General features: G+C 52.6%; 1 protein-coding gene across 2 annotated transcripts in view; it reads left to right on the top strand.

The window, feature by feature from the left end:
* The window catches only part of ZFYVE26 (zinc finger FYVE-type containing 26), a 269,476-nt gene that overhangs the window by 73,858 nt on the left and 170,542 nt on the right, over positions 1–25,076 (top strand). For both annotated transcript variants that reach the window (XM_075329889.1, XM_075329888.1), the window contains exons 6-12: positions 1,185–1,262; positions 1,511–1,561; positions 1,634–1,785; positions 1,962–2,145; positions 3,579–3,842; positions 4,392–4,511; positions 11,436–11,591. In XM_075329889.1, coding sequence (XP_075186004.1) covers positions 1,185–1,262; positions 1,511–1,561; positions 1,634–1,785; positions 1,962–2,145; positions 3,579–3,842; positions 4,392–4,511; positions 11,436–11,591 — 1,005 coding nt within the window. The remainder of the gene's footprint in view (positions 1–1,184; positions 1,263–1,510; positions 1,562–1,633; positions 1,786–1,961; positions 2,146–3,578; positions 3,843–4,391; positions 4,512–11,435; positions 11,592–25,076) is intronic.

Raw genomic sequence — 25,076 nt, 5'->3', positions numbered from 1 at the left:
CTTCCCAGCCTTCCCCAGGATCAGCCTCTCTCCTCCCAGCCTCCTTCAGCATCAGCCTCCCCCTCCCAGCCTTCCCCAAGATCAGCCTCTCTGCTCCCAGCCTCCTCCAGCACGCCGTGCTCCTCTGCCGACACTCATACACACCCGATCGCATACACTCACACACACACCCGATCGCATACACTCACACACACACCCGATCGCATACACTCACACACACACCCGATCGCATACACTCACACACACACCCGATCGCATACACTCACACACACACCCGATCGCATACACTCACACACACACCCGATCGCATACACTCACACACACACCCGATCGCATACACTCACACACACACCCGATCGCATACACTCACACACACACCCGATCGCATACACTCACACACACACCCGATCGCATACACTCACACACACACCCGATCGCATACACTCACACACACACCCGATCGCATACACTCACACACACAACCGATTGCATACACTCACACACACCCACCCACCCACACCCGATCGCATACACTCACACACACCCGATCGCATACACTCACACACACAGACACTGACGAAATCTCACATACGTGCTGATACTCACAACATCCGTAGATACCACATGCTTCTGGCCATGTGATCCTCCGTCAGGTCCTGGAAGGTCACAGCAGCACAGTATCGAGGCCGAGAAGCAAGCGATATCGCCGGATGCTGTGAGTGTGTGGATGCGATGTGTGTGTGAGGTGTTTGTGAGAGTGAGTGTGATCTGATGTATGTGTGTGTGTGTGTGTGCTGTTATGTGTGTGCGTGTGGATCTTCCGCCGCTGCAGGACCTTGATGTGCTGGGGGGGAAGAGCTAACGTCCATTGCGTGAGGGGGGCGGGGCGTGGCGTGGCCGAGTTGCCAATGCCTGCAGGGTGCCGGGGCGAGAGGCTAATCTGTGGGGGGGGCGGAGCCTGGGCGAGCGGCTGGCCAATCCGTGTGGGGGCGCAGCCTGGGCGAGCGGCCAATCTGTGTGGGGGGGCGGGGCCATGGCGAGCCCAGCGGCCAATCAGCTTTGTGTCACCGTAAGGACACAATGTCACCGGAAGGACACAATTTTGAAGCATGACAGACAGACAGAATAAGGCAATTATATATATATATATATATATATTATAATTTTTTTTTTTCTCTCTCCAGAGTACGAAATTTCTGCACGAGTGCAAATGCGAACATACAAAATTTCCAGTATTAAAAGACGTAGGAGAACCAGGGGATGTAAGTACACAACAAACATTGTGAAATTATTGTGCATGTGACTCTTCCTGACAGTTACCCTGTGGGTTCCTGGACCTGCGGGCACTGCTCGGACCTTCTTATGGGGGAAAGCTGAGAAATGAGATAAAATAAAAAACCATAGCACGTATACTTTGAGTTTGTGCATGATTTAACTTTGCTTTTCCTAATGTGCCTGAACAGTGACCTTACACATCTTACGTGTATATCCTTTTTGTCCTTTAATACAGCGGGGTCCAGGAAACCGAATGAAAGCACGAGCAGTGAGCTGAGCACGTCAGGTACTGATCACACTCGGTGAAGGTGAGTTTACACTATCGGGAGCATACACTTATCTGGATGTTGCGTTGCAGAGAGCAGTGCGAGTAATCTGTCCGCCAAGGCTGACGTGGACAAGAGAAGCTACCGCCAGCAGCGCAATAACCTGATCCCTATGATGGTGGCACCTCCGGAATCGCTGCTCATTTCATGTATATTGAGAGGAAACTATACCGATGCGCATGAGGTGGGTTTTTGGTTTTGGTTTTTTTTTTTTTGCTCATACAATGTAAACCCTACCGTTGGGGCTGTTGCATTGCTTCTTTGGCCAAAGCGATGCAACTGTGACAGTAAGCCGATGTTGTGGGGAGAAGTCAGGCTGTTAAATTATATTCTTCTGACCATTTTATGCAAATACTTTAGGTCTCCAGGACTTTCAGTCTGCAATCTTCTCCAAGCCACGGGGAGCTAATTTTTATGGAACGATATCAAGAAGTCATCCGAGAACTCTCTAGAGTGGAGAAAAAAGTTGAAAGCCAGACCTCGGAAGCTGGCATCAAAAAGCACCGATCCACCCTCCAAGCAATAGGAAGCGCAGCAGCTGCAGGTGAACCTTCATATTTCTTTCAGTGGTATACATATATTTATCTCCAAAACACAAAACACTAAGTGCAGTTCGGCACCGTTTTCTCCCTCTGACCTACATGATTAGTGCAAGGCAGGAGAGAAGGCTACCAGGATATGCACATCACTAAAACGCCATAAATGCTCACATGCCTTGAAAGATCTTCAAAATGTAGTATTGTATACACAGTGTGTCGCAGGGCTGAGCGTGTATGTGTGTGTGTGTGTGTGTGTGTGTGTGTGTCTCAGGGCTGAGCGGGTGTCTCAGGGCTGAGCGGGTGTCTCAGGGCTGAGCGGGTGTCTCAGGGCTGAGCGGGTGTCTCAGGGCTGAGCGGGTGTCTCAGGGCTGAGCGGGTGTCTCAGGGCTGAGCGGGTGTCTCAGGGCTGAGCGGGTGTCTCAGGGCTGAGCGGGTGTCTCAGGGCTGAGCGGGTGTCTCAGGGCTGAGCGGGTGTCTCAGGGCTGAGCGGGTGTGCAGGTGTCTCAGGGCTGAGCGGGTGTGCAGGTGTCGCAGGGCTGAGCGGGTGTGCAGGTGTCGCAGGGCTGAGCGTGTGTGCAGGTGTCGCAGGGCTGAGCGTGTGTGCAGGTGTCGCAGGGCTGTGCGTGTCGGTCGCAGCGCTGAGTATGTAGCAGTGTTTTGCATAGGTTTGCACTGTAAAGATAACATAATTAGAATGAAGTAAAGTCTGCGGTGCATAATACATATGCTTGTAGAGCAGTGTGTGTGTGTGTGTGTGTGTGTGTGTGTGTGTGTGTGTGTGTGTGTGTGTCATGACTGAATGTGTATGTAGCAGTGCTGCAGAGTAGGTACATAAGGCCAGAATCACACTTTCTAGTGCCTCGTGTGTAACTCGCGCGAGTCTCTCATGGTAGAACCCGGCATGGCCGCACACTATGCATGCAGGAGCGTCTGAGCTGCATAGAGATACATGCAACCGACCCGCTCCTGTCAGGGGAGTGTGCGGCCAAGCCGGGTTATACCATGAGAGACTCGCGCGAGTTACACGCGAGGCACTAGCAAGTGTGATTCTGGCCTAACACTTATGTACACGATCAGGGAAGCTTTAATGAAAAGGAAAATGATTTTCCCTTTTATTTTTAATATTTTTTTTTCTGTCTAAACATGGGGTGTTTGTATCGTAAGGTGTGTCCCACAGCTTGAAAAATAATCCATATATGTATCCGTATTGGTATATCTCAATGACCTGCCCTCATAACTAGCTGCTAATGAATGCTCTGCACCCTGCAAGCAATAAATCGGAATCTTGCACCGATCACACTAGTGGGCTCGTGTCACCGTCCCCTCCATGTCTAGTTGATCTCTGCTGTTACACAATCTTGGGCCTGTGTTTTCAATTGCTCTCATACCCCCCTGCACAATTCCTACAACTGTCCCCTGTTTGATCGCTCCTTCCCAGGAATGGTGGTGTATTCCATATCCGACGTGCTGGATAAGCTGGTGACTCCTCAGGATTGCTTGGTACCGGCCTTACAGGAGGATTTTTGGTTGAGAAGTGCACGGTTGGAGAAGTCTGACCGGTGGAGACATGTGGTGGAGGAGCTGAATCCGGCAGCAATGGCTGCTTTCGATTTGGCCTGCACGCAAGCACACCTCTGGAAAACAAGCAAGCAGCTGCTAGAGACGGCGGACAGACATCTGCACAAAGGCCTGGAAAGCAAAGGTATTCATACAGCGTGGATGATGAAACTGCTTGAGATCACCCACCTGTCCAGGAACTATTCCAATTCTTATTTAAAAAGGACCTAGCACTTGCCATAATCATCTGTAATTTTTTTTTTTTTTTTTTTGCATGTTGTATAAGCCTCTTCTTCTTCTTTTTTTTTTTTTTTTTTGTGAATCCAATGTTGTTTTTCTTTTATTTCTGCTCCTTTTCGTTCCTGAGATGTCCTCATCTTCCCTGTATATAGACCTAGTGGGCGTGTTCTTCAGCTCTTCATGGGCATCGCCTTAAGGATCACACCCTCTTGACTAATGGGGAATGGACAGGAGCAGGGAAAAAAAACCCACAACACTAAATTCAGGAGAACAGCTGCTTTTACACCAGGTTAAAAAAAACCCAAAACACATATTCATGGCAAGTGACGGGTCCATCCACTGTGTGATTCCACTTGAGCTTTCTACCAGCACTGTAGGTGCTGTGACTTCTCAAATGAGATCAAGGTGATTTAGGCTGATAACACACAATGTTTAACTTTTTTTATTTCCTCAGGCCGGACCCCTGATGTGATTATAGAACATCCTGAAGGGATCAGAGGGGTCCACGCCGTTCTTCAGCAAATCAGTAAAATTATGAACTACCTCAGTGTACCCCAAGGACAAACTGAGATAGGTAAGATGTCGGCACATTAATACTGCGTTACATTTTGTATTTTTTCAGGGCTGTTGTGTTTTTTTTTTTTGTGTGTTTTCGTTTTGTTTTTTTAGGGCTAGTTCTGAGGCTATGTGCCCACGTGAGTGCGTTCTGCACCGCAGCGTAAAGTCACTGCACGTGCGCTTCAGAACGCAGCTGAAAAGCTGTGCTCTGAAAGTTTAGTGACTGCAGAATTTGTGCGCTCTGTTTGCTGCCTCTCCCTATAGACAGAATGGAGACAGCATGCAGAGCGCACAAAAGAAGTGACATGTTGCTTTTTAGAATGCAGCAATTTGGCAGCATGCAAATCGCTGCGTTCTAAACCGCCACGTGGGCATGGATTATGCACAATCTTCATACATTGTGCTGGGTGGTACGCAGGACGCGTGCATTTACACTGCAGTGCAATATGCAGCATAACTGCATGCAAATACGCATCGTGGGCACAGAGCCTGACACAGATCTGTTTGTAGTAGCCAGATGTTTTCAATTGCACTTCCTTCCTTCCTTCTTCCTTCCTTCAACCCCTCCCTTTATCATAGTTTTTTCTTTGTCGCTCCATTGGGAGACCCAGACAATTGGGTGTATAGCTACTGCCTCCGGAGGCCACACAAAGTATTACACTTTAAAAAGTGTAACCCCTCCCCTCTGCCTATACACCCTCCTGTGCATCACGGGCTCCTCAGTTTTATGCTTTGTGTTGAAGGAGGCTGACACTCACACAATGCTCCACATTTTAGTCAGCAGCAGCTGCTGATTATATCGGATGGAAGAAAAGAGGGCCCCTAACAGGGCCCCCGGCATGCTCCCTTCTCACCCCACTGAGTCGGCGGTGTTGTTGAGGTACCCATTGCGGGTACACAGGCTGGAGCCACATGCCGTTTTCCTTCCCCATCCCTTAGGGGCTCTGGGAGAAGTGGGATCCTATCCGGTCACCATTCACTGGGACCGGGCTCCCTCCGCAGCCCCTGTGGGAATCTGACGGACAGGAGACTGAGTATCATCAGGGACAGGGCCCTGCATCTACAGGTACTCTGTGTCCCCTTGGGGACGGTGCATGGAGCACTTTGGCCTCAGACGCTGCAGCGACTGCGGTGTTGGTATGAGACCGGGACTACCGCGCCGACCGCGCCTGCTTGCCGGCCGCGGTTTTAACTTTAGTCCCAGTCTTTTGCGGCCTAGTGCCTTAAACTCCCGCCCCCGGGCCTGCCAGTCAGGGGAAGGGCGGGACGGTCGGTATGACCCCGACAGTGAGGGCTGGAGCACACTTAGTTGTCCTCCTCCCCCCTCACTAATCACTCTGGGGCACCAGATTCCCGCACTTTTTTAGTTACGCCCACGGCTCCCTCCTCCCCTGTGAACGCCGACAGCCATGTTTTAAGCACATTCTGCCGGTGGAGGACTTCTGGCTGCAGCTCTGGGAGACCCGAGGCAGGGAATCTGGTGGCCACACACCGCTTGAGCGGTCGGTAAGCCACACCGGTCACCCGGTGCTGGTCCCCCTAGAGTGCCGAACTGTATATATATATATATATATATATTATAATTGTATACATTTTCTCGGTTCGGCTGTACTGTTAGCTTGTGGATATATCCCTCAGTGATCACTCTCCTGGGAAGACAACAGCATGTCGTTCCCAAGGAGCAAAGGTGCCAAGACACAGGGTTATTTTGCAACCTGTACCTCTTGTGCGGCTATGCTACCTGCAGGTTCCACCTACCCTCACTGTGAGCAAGGCTCCGGCCCCGTGGCACTCGTTCAGCCGGAGCCTGGGGCACTGGTGGGACCCTCGGCCCAGGTAGAATCGCCGGCTTCCCCTGTCCAGGTGGCAGGGACAGAGTTTGCAGTTTTAGCTGAGAAACTCTCTGAGTCACTTTCACAATCCATGGCTCAGTCTATGGACAAATGGTCTGCTAAGATACTAGAAGCCTTGCAGTCCAGACCGGCCCTTACACAGGCCCCGGGCACTGCGGGATCGCCCCCAGGCCCCTCTCGGTCTGCGACGAAGCGTGCTCCTGGGGTGGCCTCTAGTTATTACGTGGAGGACTCCGGCACGGACCGCAGTCCCAGACCGGCTAAGCGGGCTCGCTTAGAATCTTCCCCGACTTCATCACGCTGTTCGGGGTCTCAGCATGAGGACTCTCTGGAGGATGAAGCGGAGGTCGCAGCTCAGAGCTCTGATCCTGACGTTGCTCTCAATCTTCATACACCTGAAGGGGACGCCATAGTAAATGACCTTATAGCGTCCATCAACCAGGTGCTAGATCTTTCTCCCCCAACTCCACCTATAGAGGAGTCTGCCTCACAGCAGGAGAAGCACCAGTTTAGGTTTCCCAAACGTACTCTGAGTGCTTTTTTCGATCACTCTAACTTCAGAGATGCTGTCCAGAAGCACAGGGCTTTCCCGGACAAGCGCTTTACTAAACGCCTTAATGACACACGTTACCCCTTTCCCTCTAACGTAGTTAAGGGTTGGGCTCAATGTCTCAAGGTGGATCCTCCAGTCTCTAGACTGGCGGCTAGATCCGTAGTAGCAGTGGCTGACGGTTCATCGCTCAAGGATGCCACGGACAGGCAGATAGAGCTCCTAATGAAATCCATCTATGAAGCCATAGGCGCGTCCTTTGCCCCAGCCTTTGCAGCAGTGTGGGCACTCCAGGCTATCTCAGCTTGTCTGTCTGAGATTAATGCGGTCACCCGTACCTCTGCTCCGCAAGTAGCGTCTTAGACTTCTCAGGCGTCGGTATTTTCATCCTACGCCATGAATGCTGTCCTGGACTTGGCTAGCCGTACAGCGGTAGCATCCGCCAATTCGGTGGCAGTCCGCAGGGCCAGGTGGCTACGCGAATGAAGGGCAGACTCTGCTTCCAAGAAGTTCTTGACCGGTTTGCCTTTTTCTGGCGACCGATTGGCGAGCAATTGGATGAAATTATTAAGCAATCCAAGGGAAAGGACTCGTCCTTACCCCAGCCCAAACCAAAGAGACCTCAGCAACGAAAAATTCAAGCGAGGTTCGGTCCTTTCGGCCCTCAGCCAGATCCCAATCCTCCTTGTCCAACAGGCCACAGAAGAGCCAGAGAAACTCTTCTGCATGGCGGTCTAAGTCACGTCCAAAGACCGCCAGAGGCACCGTCTCCAAGGCGGCCTCCTCATGACTTTCGGCCTCCCCAAACCGCATCCTCGGTCGGTGGCAGGCTCTCCCGCTTTTGCGACGCCTGGTGGCCACATGTCCAAGACCGATGGGTGAGGGACATTCTGTCTCACGGTTACAGGATAGAGTTCAGCTCTCGTCCTCCGACTCGTTTTTTTCAGAACATCTCCGCCCCCCGAGCGAACCGTTGCACTTTTTCAGGCGGTGGACACTCTGAAGACAGAAGGAGTTGTGATCCCCGTTCCCCTTCAGGAACGTGGTCGCGATTTTTACTCCAACCTGTTGTGGTGCCAAAAAAGGACGGTTCATTCCGTCCCGTTTTGGACCTCAAATTGCTCAACACACATGTGAGAACCAGGCGGTTTCTCATGGAATCCCTCCGCTCTGTCATCGCTTCGATGTCTCAAGGAGACTTCCTAGCATCAATCGACATCAGGGATGCCTATCTCCATGGGCCGATCGCTCCAGAGCATCAACGCTTTCTGCGTTTCGCCATTGGACGAACACCTTCAGTTGTGGCACTGCCTTTCGGCCTGGCGACAGCCCCACGGGTCTTCACCAAGGTCATGGCATCCGTTGTGGCAGTCCTACACTCTCAGGGCCACTCGGTGATACCGTACTTAGACGATCTCCTAGTCAAGGCACCCTCCCGGGTGGCATGTCAACACAGTCTGACCGTTGCTCTGGAGACTCTCCAGAGGTTCGGGTGGATCATCAATTTCCCAAAGTCAAAATTGACTCCGACCCAATCACTGACTTACCTCGGGATGGAGTTTCATACTCTCTCAGCGATAGTCAAGCTACCGCTGGACAAACAGCGTTCGCTGCAAACAGGGGTGCAATCTCTCCTTCGGGCCCAGTCACACCCCTTGAGGCGCCTCATGCACTTCCTGGGGAAGATGGTGGCAGCAATGGAGGCAGTTCCCTTTGCGCAGTTTCATCTGCGTCCACTCCAATGGGACATTCTCCGCAAATGGGACAAGAGGTCGACATCCTTAGACAGGAACGTCTCTTTCTCTGGCAGCCAAAACCTCTCTTCAGTGGTGGCTTCTTCCCACTTCTCTGTCGAAGGGAAAATCTTTCCTGCCCCCATCCTGGGCTGTGGTCACGACGGACGCGAGTCTGTCAGGGTGGGGAGCGGTGTTTCTCCACCACAAGGCTCAGGGAACCTGGACTCCGACAGAGTCCTCCCTTCAGATCAATGTTCTGGAGATAAGGGCAGTGTATCTAGCCCTAAAGGCGTTCCTCTGGCAATTCTGCCCAGAGTGTTGCGCAAGATCAGGTCCGGCTGCCGCCACGCCATCCTCGTCGCTCCAGACTGGCCGAGGAGGTCGTGGTACCCGGACCTGTGGCACCTCACGGTGGGTCAACCGTGGGCGCTCCCAGGCCGACCAGACTTGCTGTCTCAAGGGCCATTTTTCCATCTGAATTCTGCGGCCCTCAACCTGACTGTGTGGCCATTGAGTCCTGGCTCCTAGCGTCCTCAGGGTTATCTCAAGAGGTCATTGCCACTATGAGACAGGCCAGGAAACCAAGGTCAGCCAAGATCTATCACAGGGCTTGGAGGATCTTCTTAGCCTGGTGCCCTGATAAGGGGTTTACCCCCTGGCCGTTTGCCTTACCCACTTTTCTTTCCTTCCTTCAATCTGGAATGGATAAGGGTTTGTCTCTCGGCTCTCTCAAGGGACAAGTATCGGCGCTTCCGTGTTTTTTTCAAAAGCGTCTAGCCAGGCTTACGCAGGGCCGCACGTTCCTGCAGGGAGTTTGCCACATAGTCCCGCCTTACAAGCGGCCGCTGGATCCCTGGGATCTCAACAGGGTTCTACGGGCTCTTCAGAGACCACCTTTTGAGCCGCTGCGGGATGTCTCTCTATCACGTCTTTCGCAGAAGGTGGCATTTCTAGTGGCAGTTACATCACTCCGAAGAGTGTCAGAGCTTGCAGCGCTGTCTTGCAAAGCCCCCTTCCTGGTATTTCACCAGGATAAGGTGGTTCTGCGTCCGGTCCCGGACTTTCTCCCTAAGGTAGTGTCCCCTTTTCATCTCAATCAGGAGATCTCCTTACCTTCATTTTGCCCTCATCCAATTCACCAATGTGAAAAGGATTTGCATTTGTTAGATCTAGTGAGAGCAATCCGGATCTACGTGTCTCGCACGGCGCCACTGCGCCGTTCTGATGCGCTCTTTGTCCTTGTCACTGGCCGGCGTAAGGGGTCGCAGGCTTCCAAGTCAACCTTGGCTCGGTGGATCAAGGAACCGATTGTTGAAGCCTACCGTTCTTCTGGGCTTCCGATTCCTTCAGGGCTGAAAGCCCATTCTACCAGAGCCGTAGGGGCGTCTTGGGCATTGAGACACCGGGCTACGGCTCAGCAGGTGTGTCAGGCGGCTATCTGGTCTAGTCTGCACACTTTCACGAAACACTATCAGGTGCATACCTATGCTTCGGCAGATGCCAGTTTAGGTAGGCGAGTCCTTCAGGCGGCGGTTGCCCACCTGTAAGAGGAGGGCCGTTGTCGGCTCTTTTTATCGGGGTATTCTTTTACCCACCCAGGGACTGCTTTTGGACGTCCCAATTGTCTGGGTCTCCCAATGGAGCGACAAAGAAGAAGGGAATTTTGTTTACTTACCGTAAATTCCTTTTCTTCTAGCTCCAATTGGGAGACCCAGCACCCGCCCCTGTTCCCTTCGGGCTGTTTATTCTTTTGTGTACACATGTTGTTCATGTTGAATTGTTCTTTTGGTTCATGGTTTTCAGTTCTCCGAACATCCTTCGGATTGAATTTACCTTAGACCAATTTATAAGTTTCCTCCTTCCTGCTTTTGCACCAAAACTGAGGAGCTCGTGATGCACGGGGGGGTGTATAGGCAGAGGGGAGGGGTTACACTTTTTAAAGTGTAATACTTTGTGTGGCCTCCGGAGGCAGTAGCTATACACCCAATTGTCTGGGTCTCCCAATAGGAGCTAGAAGAAAAGGAATTTACGGTAAGTAAACAAAATTCCCTTCTTTCCAAATTGATTGAGGTTCCCCAATTTTTCTCTTCTGTATCAAACAGAATTGGAGATTTAACCCCATATCATAAATTTACAATGCATTGGTCGGGATTAAAGCCCAGGACTAGCACCGTAGGTCATTAATGGGTAAAACTGTCATAATATTCTGATGGCAAATCCAGTCATTAGCTGACCTGCATTAACCCCTGAGGACGGCTACTATGTGGGGAAACGCCATCAGGGAGCGTAGCTTAACCATTTAGTATCCGGGTTGGAAATCTTCTTCCTTCTAGTTTAAGAAGGCAGCACGGGCTGACAATCCCAAATAATAGTTTGTAAAGGCCACTTTACACACACAGAGATAAATCTGCGGCAGATCTGTGGTTGCAATGAAATTGTGGACAATCAGTGCCAGGTTTGTGGCTGTGTACAAATGGAACAATATGTCCATGATTTCACTGCAACCACAGATCAGCCAAAGATTGATCTCTGTGTGTGACGGGGCCTTAAGTGGTGAGCAGGGGAATTCCATAGCGTAAATTAGCCTTTATTTGCCTATACATGCGAAACGCTGATTAGATGCCAGCAGAGGAATGGGGAATGGTATCCTATGTCCTATTAGTCCTTTTTTTTTTTCCTTCTTTTTTACTATTTTGCTGTAATTCTTTTACCCTTTTGTATCCTCTTTCCAATGTAATCCACTGGGTTTTGCATTCTTTTTTTTTTTTTTTTTTTTTTTCCCACTACGAATGACAATATAGAAGAGAAGATCAGCAGCCAGCTGAAGTGTAGCATCCCGGAGCTTTTACATAGCTGCTACTCTGTGCTACAAGATGACCAAATGGTCCGTCACATCACCCTTAGTTATGAGCTGGAGCGGAACATGGCACAGTTTGCAGCCGCGATCACTTCTCCCGGTGAGTCCAGACCTGCCGATCACTAGGATCTTGGTCCCTAGTTTCCTGTTCCTTCTTTTTTTGTATAATGCAGCCACTGGTATGGTATATCAATGTGAAAGACCTGAAATACAGCAATAATACCTAAAATATAACTTTCTCTATCGTTTCATTGGGGGACATAGGACCATGGGTTATGCTGCTGTCACTAGGAGGCTGACACTAAGTAAACAGAAAAAGTTAGCTCCTCCCCAGCAGTATAACCCCTGAGCCGGAGGCGGGCTCAATCAGTTTTTTGTTTAGTGTCGTAGGAGGCTGATGTGGGCCGACTGGGCCCTCTTCAGCCACTTGATTTTTTGCGTATTTTTTTCATTTTTTCTCGGCGTCGCTCTCATCTGTGGTACTTTTCTGTTTCTGCAGGTATCGTACTTCTCTTCCTCAGCTCTCGCAGCCCGGTGGGTACCACTCCCTAGGGTCGCAGAGGTTTGAGTCTTCGGGCCCTCGCCCCCGTCCATTCCCACGGTACCAATCCCTGGTGTGTTCGTGTGGGGCAGAGTCTTCCTGGGCACCCCCTATCCGCTCTGCGGTATCACCCCAAAGGGCGCAAGGGGCTCGGCAAATAGGGACTGGACCACAGCGCGTCATGATCTAGGATGGGGCCCGCAGCGCTGCTACTTTTAGGGGCTTCCCCCCCGACCAGCGTCCACCTCCCTGCCTTCTTCAGCCGGCTTCCTGGTGCCCGCAGCCATCCCTTCTGCGAGCGGAGCACACAGGAGCATCTGCAGAGTCCCAGCCTGCACTCCGGAGTGCGCCGCGGATCAGGTAGGACACCTGCCTTCTCCCCTCGGGCGGCTGCAGAAATTTAGGCCCCGGTCTGGGCCTAGTCGCCGGCCACCCCCGCTACGTCCGCGGAGCTCCCGGCAGTCGCTTAGGTCGGGCGGATTCGATCGCGGCTGCGACGCCGCCGCCTTGCGACCGGGGCGCCGGCGCTGCCTCTGCCCGAGCGGCAGCATCAAAATTTAGCCCCCGGCTTCGGCCTGGTCCTCGGCGTCCCAGGCTGCGGCGCCGCTGCCTTGCGGCCGGGTCCGCCGGCGCCGCCTTGCGGCCGGGTCCGCCGGCGCTGCTTCTGCCCGCGCGGCACCGTAAAAATTTAGGCCCCGGTTTCGGCCTGGTCCTCGGCGTCCCAGGCTGCGACGCCGCCTCCTTGCGACCGGGTCCGCCGGCGCTGCCTCTGCCGCGGCAGCGTCAAAAATTTAGCCCCCGGCTTCGGCCTGGTCCTCGGCGTCCCAGGCCCGCCTCCTGCGCGGCGCTATTGGCCGCCGGTCTCTCCTTCTCCGCCCTCCGCTCTGCCCCAGGCATCATCAGGGGGGTGGGGGATATTTTTTCCCGCTCCCTCAGTGTTCATTTTATTTAAAAAAAAAAAAACAAAGATTATGGCAGACTCCCGGTCTGCGGATTGCTGAGGCTGCAGCAACTTTTTTCGGGGAAAAACAGAACACACTTTTTGTAGTGTATATTTTTTATATTGGGTCGATTTGTTATTAAAGATACGTGCATGATTTTTCATACTTGACTCCTACATTGCTTATGCGGGCACTTGTTTTCTATCACGTTTTTAGTACATAGCGTTTCCAGCTCGTCTTTTAAGTGATTTTGGGCCGGTAAGCCCAAGACTCGGTCCCCTCTTTTGTGAGTTATTTTCAAAAAGATGTCAGATTGCCTTGACCCCTGCCGGCCGGTTAACGCCCTGTCTCAGGCCATAACTCCCCTCGCTACGTCCCTCGGGTTCGTGCGCATGCGCCGCGTCTCCGGCCGATGCTCGGTCATACTATCCATAGGACTGGCGCAATCCCCTCGGGGAGGTGAGTCCCGTACCAGGGACCTTTTCTCCTATGCTGGAAGCGGACCCGCCAGGTCTCGTCCTTGTGGCCCCCCAGTTTCCACTTATCCCCCAAGTCCAGACTGTCCTTCCTCCGGCAGGCTTCCGACCTCTCGGGTGATGGCCCAGGCTCCCACCTCTGCTGGATTCCGAGCAGGACCTAGATGTCTTGGCGCATGACGAATAGCTAAGGCTACGGACAGCCCTCTTCTCTCCGTGCACGCAGGTCTCCCTTAAGACATTTGATGCAGACCCTTATGTGCTCAGAAGACATCCAGAGCTCGCCGAGTTACCGCGGGCTCACAGACAACTACCAGACATGAAGTTGACCAGCAGTAAGTCTTGTCATTGTCTTTTTTCCCTTCTCCAAGGCGATTTCGGAGAGAAGGGGCATACTAAGCTGGAGTCGCTGATGATCACAGACGGCAACCAGACACGGCGTTTACCAGCGGTAAGTCGTGTTATTGTCATTTTCATCCCCCCAAAGGACTCTGGAGAGAGGGGGCATGCCTCTTTGCTGGGAACAAGGTGGGGGCCACTGCGGTTTTTTCAGTGGACATCCAGTTCGCACGGTGATAATGGATAATCCCCGGACGTGATTTTTCCCAGTGGTAAGTCCGTTTATTTGTCTTACCCCTTCTCGAAGGTGGCTCCGAAAGGAAGCGGCACGCTACCCTTTATGCGACCCGCCTGGGTTCCTCCGGGCTTCTCGTCACTATCGTGCCGCTCCGCAGGGACTTCGCGGACACCATACGCAGCGGTCCACGTCCCACCTATGCCGACCCAGGGCTGGGTATCTTCTTGAGTGAGTACCCTCTTTTCACAAACCTGATGTCTGCCCGCTACTCGGCCTGAACCTCTAGCATCAGTGTGCCCACCATCGAGACCTCTGACTCGGGATCAGGAACGCAGATTCGACATCTAGGAAGTTGCTGACTTTTTCTCCGACTTCGGGAACGCCCTTTCGGAGATAGGCGAGTCTAGTTTATCCCTAGGCTACGTCAGGGTAGACTACTCTCTCCCCTAGGCTACGTAAGGGAAGGGTATATCCCTTTCCCGGCATCGGCCCTGATGCACCAGGATCGTTCCCTCACGCAGCCTTGTCCACGCCGCAACCGTCTGGAAGCAGTTATCCCTACAACAGCCATCTCCGCCTTGCATGGCTGCGGACCTTGCCAGCCTCTAAAAACGCTTGCAGGGATCACTGTCCCTACGCATCCTACTCTGCAGAGCTGCTAGGCTTTCTCCGCCCAGAAACGACCGGGAGGCCCAGAGTCTCCCTTCAAGGACCCTCGTCTTGAGGTTTAGACCATCATCACCCTCTAGGAAGCGTCCCCTTCCTTGCTACTAGGGTAGCTGAGCTACCGGAAGGAGTCCTCCCAGACCCGGCCCGGTCCGGTCCATCATCCCTCAGGCACAGTATTCGAGCCGTTCAGGGGTGGCTACTCCTCACGCAGGAGTAGTTTCCCTCCTGGCACAGAGCCCCGCGTGCTCTTTGCCTCCCGCTCCCGTTTCTTCCCTTCGGTTTTTTGGCTATGCGAGTCCTCGACAGCCTGTGGCGGTGATAGCGACGGTGCACATACCAGATTTCATCCCGGACTCCCCAACGGAACACACTGAAGAACGGAGACAGGATGGTTCCGTCTTCGCGGGTGACCCGCCAATCTCCTCCTAGCGGACCAGTCTTCGCTACCACCCCTGGGAAGCTTCCCTTTCCTCCTCTGGAGCTTATTATCAACCGCCACCAGCCTCCCGTGCTAGGGTATGCTATCCCACCATTCCTCGGCACGGTCCCGAGGGACACCCCTAGAGCGTCGTCTCTCCTTCAACATTCCGGACTTCAGAGCCAGTTGGTTAGCCCGGTTACAATTTCTTCTCTAGGTCGTGGTTACCCAGCCAGGTTCCAGTCGGACCATGTCACAGCGGTGATGTGCATCATCCACCAGGAAGACGCAGAGAGTGTCATGGCAAGGGAGAGGCTAAGAAGATCTTGCTCTGGGACGAGTCCCTTCACTTGCTAATCTCGGCAGCACATCCCTAGCGTGGACGTTTGGACGGCCGATTTCCGCTGTAGGATAGACCTCGCGTAGGTAAAGGGCTCCACACGGAAATCACCAGCCAGATCTCTGGCGAAGGAAGACCTCCGGTCGTGGACCTTTTTGGCCTTCCGATCCAAATCTCAGTCAATGGTGCTTCGAGTATGCACCTGCTCTGGACTAGATGACGACGCCCTAGACCGGTCGGGTAGCCTGTTCAGGCTCTCGTGCATCTTTCCGCGGCTTCCTATGGTCTCGAGGGTTCTCAAGATGGACCAAGGCAAGCGATAGCTCGGGAGTGGCCCAGGCGAGCATAGTTCACATAATTTACTCATCCCCTCGCAAAGGCCCCGTGGCTCCTTCCAGACCGCTAAATTCTTCCGTGTCGGGGCCCCTCTATTCTACCAGGACTCAGAAGTCCCAAGTTACATGGCCTCACCAGTGGATCCCGGGTGCTGGCTCGGTCAGGTCTGTGGACAAGATGATGGCAGACATTGAAGAGAGACCGGGAATCCAGTTTCCTCGAAGATTTATTTCATCGTTCACTAGAAATGTGGGACCTTAATCCAGTGATGGGTTCGCTCAAGGTACCCCTTTTTTCCCTGCTCCCACCTGTTTTGATAGGTGGGCCCCTCATGGCCATCTGGTTGTTACAGACGGCATCAGGGCGGACAGCCCTCTTGTCGTTTTTTCCCCCCTTTTCCGGCTCCGCCAGCAGGACAAGGGGGGGCTCCAGCCAGAACCTTTCGTTTCTGTCCAAGACACCTCGCTGTTCCTTCCAGCAGAGGACTTTAGGTTTCGGTTTTTCGGTTCTAGGCTCCTCTCTCAGCCTAAAAGGGGCATAGTTCGTTCCAGGGCTGGTACGAGCCCTCAGTCTTTCGTGTCTGCAGGACACCATTTTTCGGTTACACTGACCGTCAGTCCATCCTTCCACCCTTGCCAAGAAGCATATGCCGGCGCCAAGGGCCAGAATTTCACATGGATCCTTCCTCCATCTGTGAAGACTATCGCATGAAGGACGGACTTCCGCCGCGGTCTATCGAGCAAGGGGCACCCTTGAACGATTGGACTCCAGTCGTTGATCGACCAGGTCCCCTGGTCCGCCACCCGCTCTAGTCGGCATACCTTGACTATTTTCTACCAGGTTCACGCCCAAGCTTCGGCAGAGGCCAGTCTTGGCGTAAGGTTTGCGGGTGGCATTGGCACACCTGTAACAACGTAGGCGCTTGTAGGCCTGGGTCAAGCCCGGCAAGGGGAAGCGGCTTCCTTCCTATCTCCGGTGATGGTTTTCTTCCCACCCAGGGACTGCTTTTGGACGTCCCATGGTCCTGTGTCCCCCAATGAAACGATAGAGAAAGAAGGATTTTTGTGTACTCACCGTAAAATCTCTTTCTCTGAGTCTTCATTGGGGGACACAGCACCCACCCTGCTTGTGTTTTTTGTTATATATGACATGCCTGCTGCCCCAGTGCCTATATTCCCAGGTCACTGGTCACACGACTGTTCGTCATAGTTTCTTACCTTGTTTTTATCCAGGATTGTTTGGTTCTCCTCCTACTGCTTGTGCACTAAACTGATTGAGCCCGCCTCCGGCTCAGGGGTTATACTGCTGAGGAGGAGCTAACTTTTTCTGTTTACTTAGTGTCAGCCTCCTAGTTGACAGCAGCATAACCCATGGTCCTGTGTCCCCCAATGAAGACTCAGAGAAAGAGATTTTACGGTGAGTACACAAAAATCCTTCTTTCTTCATCGTTCCTTATGGGAGACCCAGACCATGGTGTATAGCTTCTGCCTCCGGAGGACACACAAAGTACTACACTAAAAGTGTAGCTCCTCCCTCCGAGCATATACACCCCCTGGATGACAAATCTAACCAGTTCAATGCTTTGTGTTCAGGAGGTCACACACACACATGCATCCTCTGATTTTTGATTTTTAAGTTTTTTTAATTTCAAAGATTTGGAAGAAAAGCGGGTCCAGTCTGGACTCCCGGCATGTCCCTTCTCACCCCACTGTGTCGGCGGTGCTGTTAAGGTTGACTTTACAAGGCTGGAGCCTTCACATGCCCTGAGGCTCTGGCTTGAAGTGGGAGCCATCACGGTTCTCTCTGCTTTGCAGGAGACCGGTCTCCATCTGCAGCCCTGTCAGGATCCTGCCGGACGGAGCGCTCACCCCCCCCCCCCCCCCCCCCCCAGGGACCTGGCCCTGCGTCTCATAAGCTAAGTATTGAGACGTTATTCGGGGGTCCCTTGTACATGTACTGAGGGGAGAGTGTGTTTCTTAACTCTGCTGTGATTTCCGGCCAGTTTGGGTTTTTCCTGAGAACCGCGCCGAGGGTGCCTGCTCGTCGGCCGCATTTAAAAATCTAGGCCCCGGCTTCAGTTGCGGCCTAGTTTCGTTTTCAGTTCCCCTGCATGTCAGTCATGCAGGGGAACAGTGCGGCGCCGCCCACCGGCCGGTCAGCAGAGGGGAGGACACTCCTCTCTGAGGAGATGTTTCCCTCCCCTGTATCTCTCCTTGGCCCTCCGGTTCCCGCTCTTGGGCTAAACCCCGCCCCCCCTCCTCTATCCGGCGCCATTTTATCAGCGTTCACACACTGATCGGCGCTGGCTGCTGCAACTTCTGCATCCCTGGGGGTCTGAGCTGTGGAATCCGGAGGGCACACAAAAAACGGTCTGGTAAGCCACAACCTCTGGTTGTGGGCTTTATTATACACTCTCAGGGGGTCATTCTAAAGGAGTGTATTCTTTACTGCAGAGCCTCCACCTCAGCAGCATGTCTCTCACTAAAAGCAAGGCTGCAAGGCTGTACTCTATATGCACTGCATGTCAGCTCATTCTGCCTGAACCGAGCACATATCCACATTGTGATGCCTGCTCGAACATGGTGGTGCCTCAGCCTGGAGCCTCCTCAGGGGTCCCTCCGGCTGCTCCGGCCCCGGTGGCTGAACCCCCGGCTTGGGTAGCATCGTTTTCCAAAGCTATCTCCCAGTCTTTTGCCGACTCCATGGGACAGCTGTCCCGGACTCTGCTGACCATGCATCAGCCCCCTTCTCAGGGCGCCTCTGCTGCTCCGACTCGCTCTGCAGAGCTAACAGAGCATGTTTTAGGACCCCGTCCTCCTAAACGGAGACGCAGGGACTCTTCTCCTTCCTCGTCCCACGGCTCTGATTCACGAGCTGAATTGCAGGGCGAGGAGGATACTTTTACTGTGGGCTCAGACGCTACCTCTATGTACCCCATTGATTTATCTGAGGGTGATGCGGATGTTAGTGACTTGATTGCATCCATTAACTCCGTACTGAACCTCAATCCACCAGTGTCAGAGGAACAAGCCTCTCTGGTAGAAAAACACCAGTTTACCTCACCTAAGAGAGCAAGGAGTATGTTTTTTAACCACTCCAGTTTTCAGGCCACTGTGACCAAGCCCAGGGCCTGTCCTGACAAACGCTTTCCAAAGCGTAGTTCTGATGACCGTTTTCCCTTTCCACCAGAAGTGGTCAAGGAGTGGGCTCACTCACCAAAGGTAGACCCTCCGGTGTCTAGAATCTCAGCCCGGACAGTCGTATCTGTGGCCGATGGCACCTCTCTTAAGGATCCCACTGACCGCCAGGTTGACCTTCTGGCCAAATCTGTATATGAGGCGGCAGGAGCTTCGTTCTCCCCGTCCTTTGCAGCAGTGTGGGCTCTTAAGGCAGTATCGGCTTCTCTGGCGGAGATACATTCCCTCGCCAGGGACTCTATACCCGAGATGGTTGCCTTAACTTCCCAAGCTTCGGCTTTTTCATCCTATGCCATGTCTGCCATTCTGGAGGCTTCTCGCCGCACGGCGGTGGCTTCCGCTAATTCCCTCGCGATCCGCAGGATCTTGTGGCTTCGAGAGTGGAAAGCAGACGCTTCTTCCAAGAAGTTCCTTGCTGGGCTCCCCTTTGCTGGGTCCCGGCTGTTCGGTGAACAACTGGATAAAATTATTAAGGAAGCTACTGGCGGGAAGAGTACTTCCTTGCCACAAACTAAATCCAGGAAGCCTGTCCAGGGCAGGAACCAGTCGAGGTTTCGTTCCTTTCGTTCCTCCAACTGGTCGTCCTCTAAGCCCTCAGCTTCGTCCACTAACTCAGCCAAGGATCGAAAACCCAGCTGGCGCGCGAAGCCGCGTCCTCAGAAGAACGGAGGAGCCGCTGCCACTAAGGCAGCCTCCTCTTGACTATCTGGCTGCGCCAGCAACGTCCTTGGTCGGTGGCAGGCTCTCCCACTTTGGCGACGTGTGGTTTCAACACGTCTCCGATCAGTGGGTGCGGGATATCCTCTCCCACGGCTACAGGATAGAATTTTCTTCCAGCCCGCCAAACAGATTTTTTATGTCCACGCCCCCCTGCTCCAAAGCCGCCGCCTTCTCACAGGCCGTGGCATCCTTGCAGGCCAACGGAGTAATTGTTCCGGTTCCCGCCCGGGAACGGTTCAGAGGTTTCTACTCAAACCTCTTCCTAGTCCCCAAGAAGGACGGTTCCTTCCGGCCCATCCTGGATCTCAAGCTTCTCAACAAGCATGTGCAGGTGCGGCACTTTCGCATGGAATCTCTGCGATCGGTCATTGCCTCAATGACCCAAGGAGATTTTCTAGCATCCATCGAGTCCACTCTGACCCCGACCCAGGAACTTACGTACCTAGGGATGCAATTCGAGACTTTGCCGGCACTTGTGAAACTGCCCTTAGTCAAACAGCAGTCCCTTCATCTGGCGGTGCGTTCTCTGATGAAGCCCCGCCGTCATTCCATCAGGCACCTCATGCAGGGGCTGGGTCAGATGGTGGCGTCAATGGAAGCGGTTCCCTTTGCCCAGTTCCATCTGCGTCCTCTGCAGCTGGACATTCTCCGCTTTTGGGACAAGCGGACCTCTCCCTTGCACAGACTAGTGGCTCTGTCGCCACAGACCAGGAGCTCTCTTCAGTGGTGGCTTCAGCCCCTCTCTCTGTCTCGGACGCTCCTTCCTGACTCCGTCCTGGGTGATCCTCACCACGGACGCCAGTCTCTCCGGCTGGGGAGCAGTATTTCTCCACCACCGAGCACAGGGCACTTGGACTCCGTCCGAATCAGCCCTCTCGATCAATGTGCTGGAAATCAGAGCTGTGCTCCTAGCTCTCCTAGCCTTTCACCACCTGTTGGCGGGCAAGCACATTCGAGTCCAGTCGGACAACGCGACAGCGGTTGCCTACATCAATCACCAGGGCGGGACTCGCAGCCGCCTGGCGATGTTGGAGGTTCAACGCATCCTTCAGTGGACGGAGGACTCCAAGTCCACCATATCCGCAGTCCACATCCCAGGCATAGAAAACTGGTAGGCAGATTATCTCAGCCGTCAAACCGTGGACAGCGGCGAGTGGGCCCTGCATCCGGCAGTGTTCCGATCAATCTGCCGCAAGTGGGGCACTCCGGAAGTGGATCTAATGGCATCCCGGCACAACAACAAGGTCCCGGTTTACGTGGCTCGCTCCCACGATCCTCAGGCCTTCGCAGCGGACGCGCTGGTTCAAGATTGGTCCCAGTTCCGTCTGGCCTACGTGTTTCCCCCTCTAGCTCTCTTGCCCAGAGTCCTGTGCAAGATCAGAATGGAGGGCCGTCGGGTTATAATAATTGCTCCAGACTGGCCCAGGCGAGCTTGGTACCCAGACCTGCTCAGTCTGTCCGTAGAAATGCCGTGGCATCTCCCGGACCGCCCAGACCTTCTCTCTCAAGGTCCGTTTTTCCGCCAGAATTCTACGGCTCTCAGATTGACGGCGTGGCTCTTGAGTCCTGGATCCTGACGGCTTCAGGCATTCCTTCCGAGGTCATCTCCACTATGACTCAGGCTCGGAAGTCTTCCTCGGCCAGGATTTACCACTGGACTTGGAGGATTTTCCTGTCCTGGTGTCGCTCTTCCGGCCATGCTCCTTGGCCGTTTTCTTTGCCGACCATCCTGTCCTTTCTACAGTCTGGTCTGCAGCTAGGACTATCCCTCAATTCCCTCAAGGGACAGGTCTCGGCTCTGTCAGTGTTGTTCCAGCGGCGTATCGCCCGACTGGCCCAGGTGCGCACCTTCATGCAGGGCGCATCTCACATCATTCCTCCTTACCGGCGGCCTTTGGATCCCTGGGACCTTAATCTGGTCCTCACGGCCTTACAGAAACCCCCCTTTGAGCCTCTTAGGGAGGTTCCTTTGTTTCGACTTTCACAGAAAGTGGTCTTTCTGGTGGCCATAACTTCTCTCAGGAGAGTCTCTGATTTGGCTGTGCTCTCTTCGGAGTCACCTTTTTTGGTTTTTCACCAAGACAAGGTGGTTCTTCGTCCGACTCCGGACTTTCTCCCTAAGGTGGTGTCTTCTTTCCACCTTAACCAGGACATTTCATTGCCTTCCCTTTGTCCGGCCCCTGTGCATCGCTTTGAGAAAGCGTTGCATACTCTGGATCTGGTGCGGGCGCTCCGGATCTATGTGTCACGCACCGCCGCTCTTAGGCGGTGCACCTCTCTTTTTGTGCTAACCACGGGTCAGCGCAAGGGTCTCTCGGCTTCTAAACCGACCCTAGCTCATTGGATTAGGTCGGCCATATCCGATGCCTACCAATGTTCTCAGGTGCCCCCACCGCCAGGGATTAAGGCGCACTCGACCAGAGCGGTCGGTGCCTCCTGGGCTTTCAGGCACCAGGCTACGGCTCAGCAGGTTTGTCAGGCTGCCACTTGGTCTAGTCTGCACACCTTTTCGAAGCACTACAAAGTGCATGCTCATGCTTCGGCAGATGCGAGCTTGGGCAGACGCATCCTTCAGGCGGCTGTCGCCCATTTGTGAAGTTAGGTTTTGCCTACTTCTCAGTTCTGTTTATTTCCCACCCATGGACTGCTTTGAGACGTCCCATGGTCTGGGTCTCCCATAAGGAACGATGAAGAAAAAGAGAATTTTGTTACTTACCGTAAATTCTTTTTCTTATAGTTCCGACATGGGAGACCCAGCTCCTTCCCTGTTGCCTGTTGGCAGTTCTTGTTCCGTGTGTTTTCACCGGCTGTTGTAGACAGAGGTTCCGGTTATTCCGGGTTTTACTCTATCTCTACTTATGGGTGGATGTCCTCCTTCAGCTTTTGCACTAAACTGGTTAGATTTGTCATCCAGGGGGTGTATATGCTCGGAGGGAGGAGCTACACTTTTAGTGTAGTACTTTGTGTGTCCTCCGGAGGCAGAAGCTATACACCATGGTCTGGGTCTCCCATGTCGGAACTATAAGAAAAAGAATTTACGGTAAGTAACAAAATTCTCTTTTTTAATAATTCCCCTAAAAATAGGGAAGGATCACCTTGCCTATGCATAAAAATCAATGCAGGGACTAAATCAACTGCTGGAATTCTTCCAACTCCAAGGGGAAACCAGCAGACCCTGTGAAGTAGCAAGCACACCTAAAATACAATTGGTGTTTAAGCAAATATGACTAATCAGCCGGATGTGCAGTTTACATGACACAGCTGCTTATTCACACTCTGATGATATCACTAGCAGCAGCGTCATCCATCAAATTATTAACCACCAGTTAATTAATAGCAAGAAGTCCTGAATAGACCCCAGCTACCAGTGCAATTAAAGATTATTTCACAACCGGTTGATATTGAAAAACAATAACCAGGGATGCAATCTCCATAGGTTAACCTGATGCTCTCTATCAGGGAACAGTCTCACCCAAATACTGGTGTCTTGTTTCCCAGAGGGTCAGTGTCTCATCATATTCAGTGTAACCCAAAAGACCTTTATCAAGCCGGTCTAGGATCCCTTATGAATAGACCCACTTCTCCTCTCCCAGACTCTCCTCCTCCCGACGCGTTTCCTGTGTGTCATTCATCAGGGGAGCATAAAGGAGTAGACCTAAACTGGGTTAATCTATAACGAAATAACAGGGTTTTAGTTGCGGCCCTCAAAACATAATCCTCCCTCCATATACAAGGAGACATAAAAGAATAAGCAGAGCGACTCACCAGGCGGTCACAGCGCTGGTCCTGTATGCTGTGCACCGCCGTTCAAAAGCAGTATCTTTTTAAATGATCACTCTGCCGCCCGGCGTCTGGCATCACTTCCGTCGCCGCGCCCACTACTTCCGCCCGGTGGAACGCATCTGTGGAACGCTATTGCGTCCCACAGGAAGTGGTCATCAGAACCTTCCGGCGCGCTCCCCGTGTCAGAATAGTGACACGAGGATGGGCGTGCAAGACGCCCAGCGGTCCGCCCCCTTTTTTTTAAAGGTAGGGATAGCACAGTATGCACCGCACCAATCCGCATGCGCTAAGTCCGTAAACGGACTGCCCTGACCATATGAAGATATGAGTGACAGGTAATAGCCGTACATCACCCAAAGGGATTGTTGGTAAAACCAACGATATTAATGGCAGGCATAACCGCCTAGTATACCAGATGACATAGTCCTGTTCTCGAAATTATGCAAATCAAAAACTTGGTATGGATAACAGTGCAGAGATAAAAAAAAGGAAACTCCAGTAGAAGAAACCACAGTTAGTGGCGGATGTTAAACCAGCTAATTCTATACATCAGCAATGGATCACTATAATGGTTCAGAGAGAGGCATTTAGAGATTGACACTGGATGTCTGAGCATGAATATAAGAGATGGAAGGAACCACCAACCCCATCGAAAAAAGACTCAACGGGGAGGGGGTGGGGGGGCGGCCCAGGCATTAGATGCAACAACATAAATATGAAAGATGGAAAGACAGTGGAGGGAACTTACAACTCCATCACCTGCTATGCTAGTCTAATGATTCTGGCCCTGCCTAACTGCGGAGGTCGGCACCCTATTAGGACGGTGAACGGCGCCCCCGCTCGTCCGGTGGCTGTCCCTCCTATCTAACACTATGGGACTAATCTCACAAAAAGGGTGCATAGGAAATACATTCGTTGAGACCATGGGGATGGACCGTTTTGAGTCGAAAAATCCATCTACACTCTTTCTGGAGGATTTTTTTTATCCCAATCTCCCCCTCGCCTCAATGGAGAAACAACATCAATCCCTTGAAAAGTGATTTGATTGATGTCACCTTCGTGATAAATATTCAGATGTTTTGCCAAGGGGGTAACATTTCCAACTCTTATGTCTCTCAGATGCTCTCCCACCCTTCTTCTGAATTCTCGCCTGGTCTTCCCTATGTACTCCAATCCGCAAGAGCATGTGACCTTGTAAATGACTCCCTTAGTGCGGCAGTTTACAAAGCAACGAATATCATATTCTTTCCCTGTATTGGTTTTTGGATTACGCTGAATATGATGAGACACTGACCCTCTGGGAAACAAGACACCAGTATTTGGGTGAGACTGTTCCCTGATAGAGAGCATCAGGTTCACCTATGGAGATTGCATCCCTGGTTATTGTTTTTCAATATCAACCGGTTGTGAAATAATCTTTAATTGCACTGGTAGCTGGGGTCTATTCAGGACTTCTTGCTATTAATTAACTGGTGGTTAATAATTTGATGGATGACGCTGCTGCTAGTGATATCATCAGAGTGTGAATAAGCAGCTGTGTCATGTAAACTGCACATCCGGCTGATTAGTCATATTTGCTTAAACACC

This window comes from Anomaloglossus baeobatrachus, chromosome 12 (assembly GCF_048569485.1).
Source record: "Anomaloglossus baeobatrachus isolate aAnoBae1 chromosome 12, aAnoBae1.hap1, whole genome shotgun sequence".
Lineage (NCBI taxonomy): Eukaryota > Metazoa > Chordata > Amphibia > Anura > Aromobatidae > Anomaloglossus > Anomaloglossus baeobatrachus.
The sequence above is the reverse complement of the archived record's forward strand: the minus strand, read 5'-3'. Positions and strand labels throughout refer to the sequence as shown.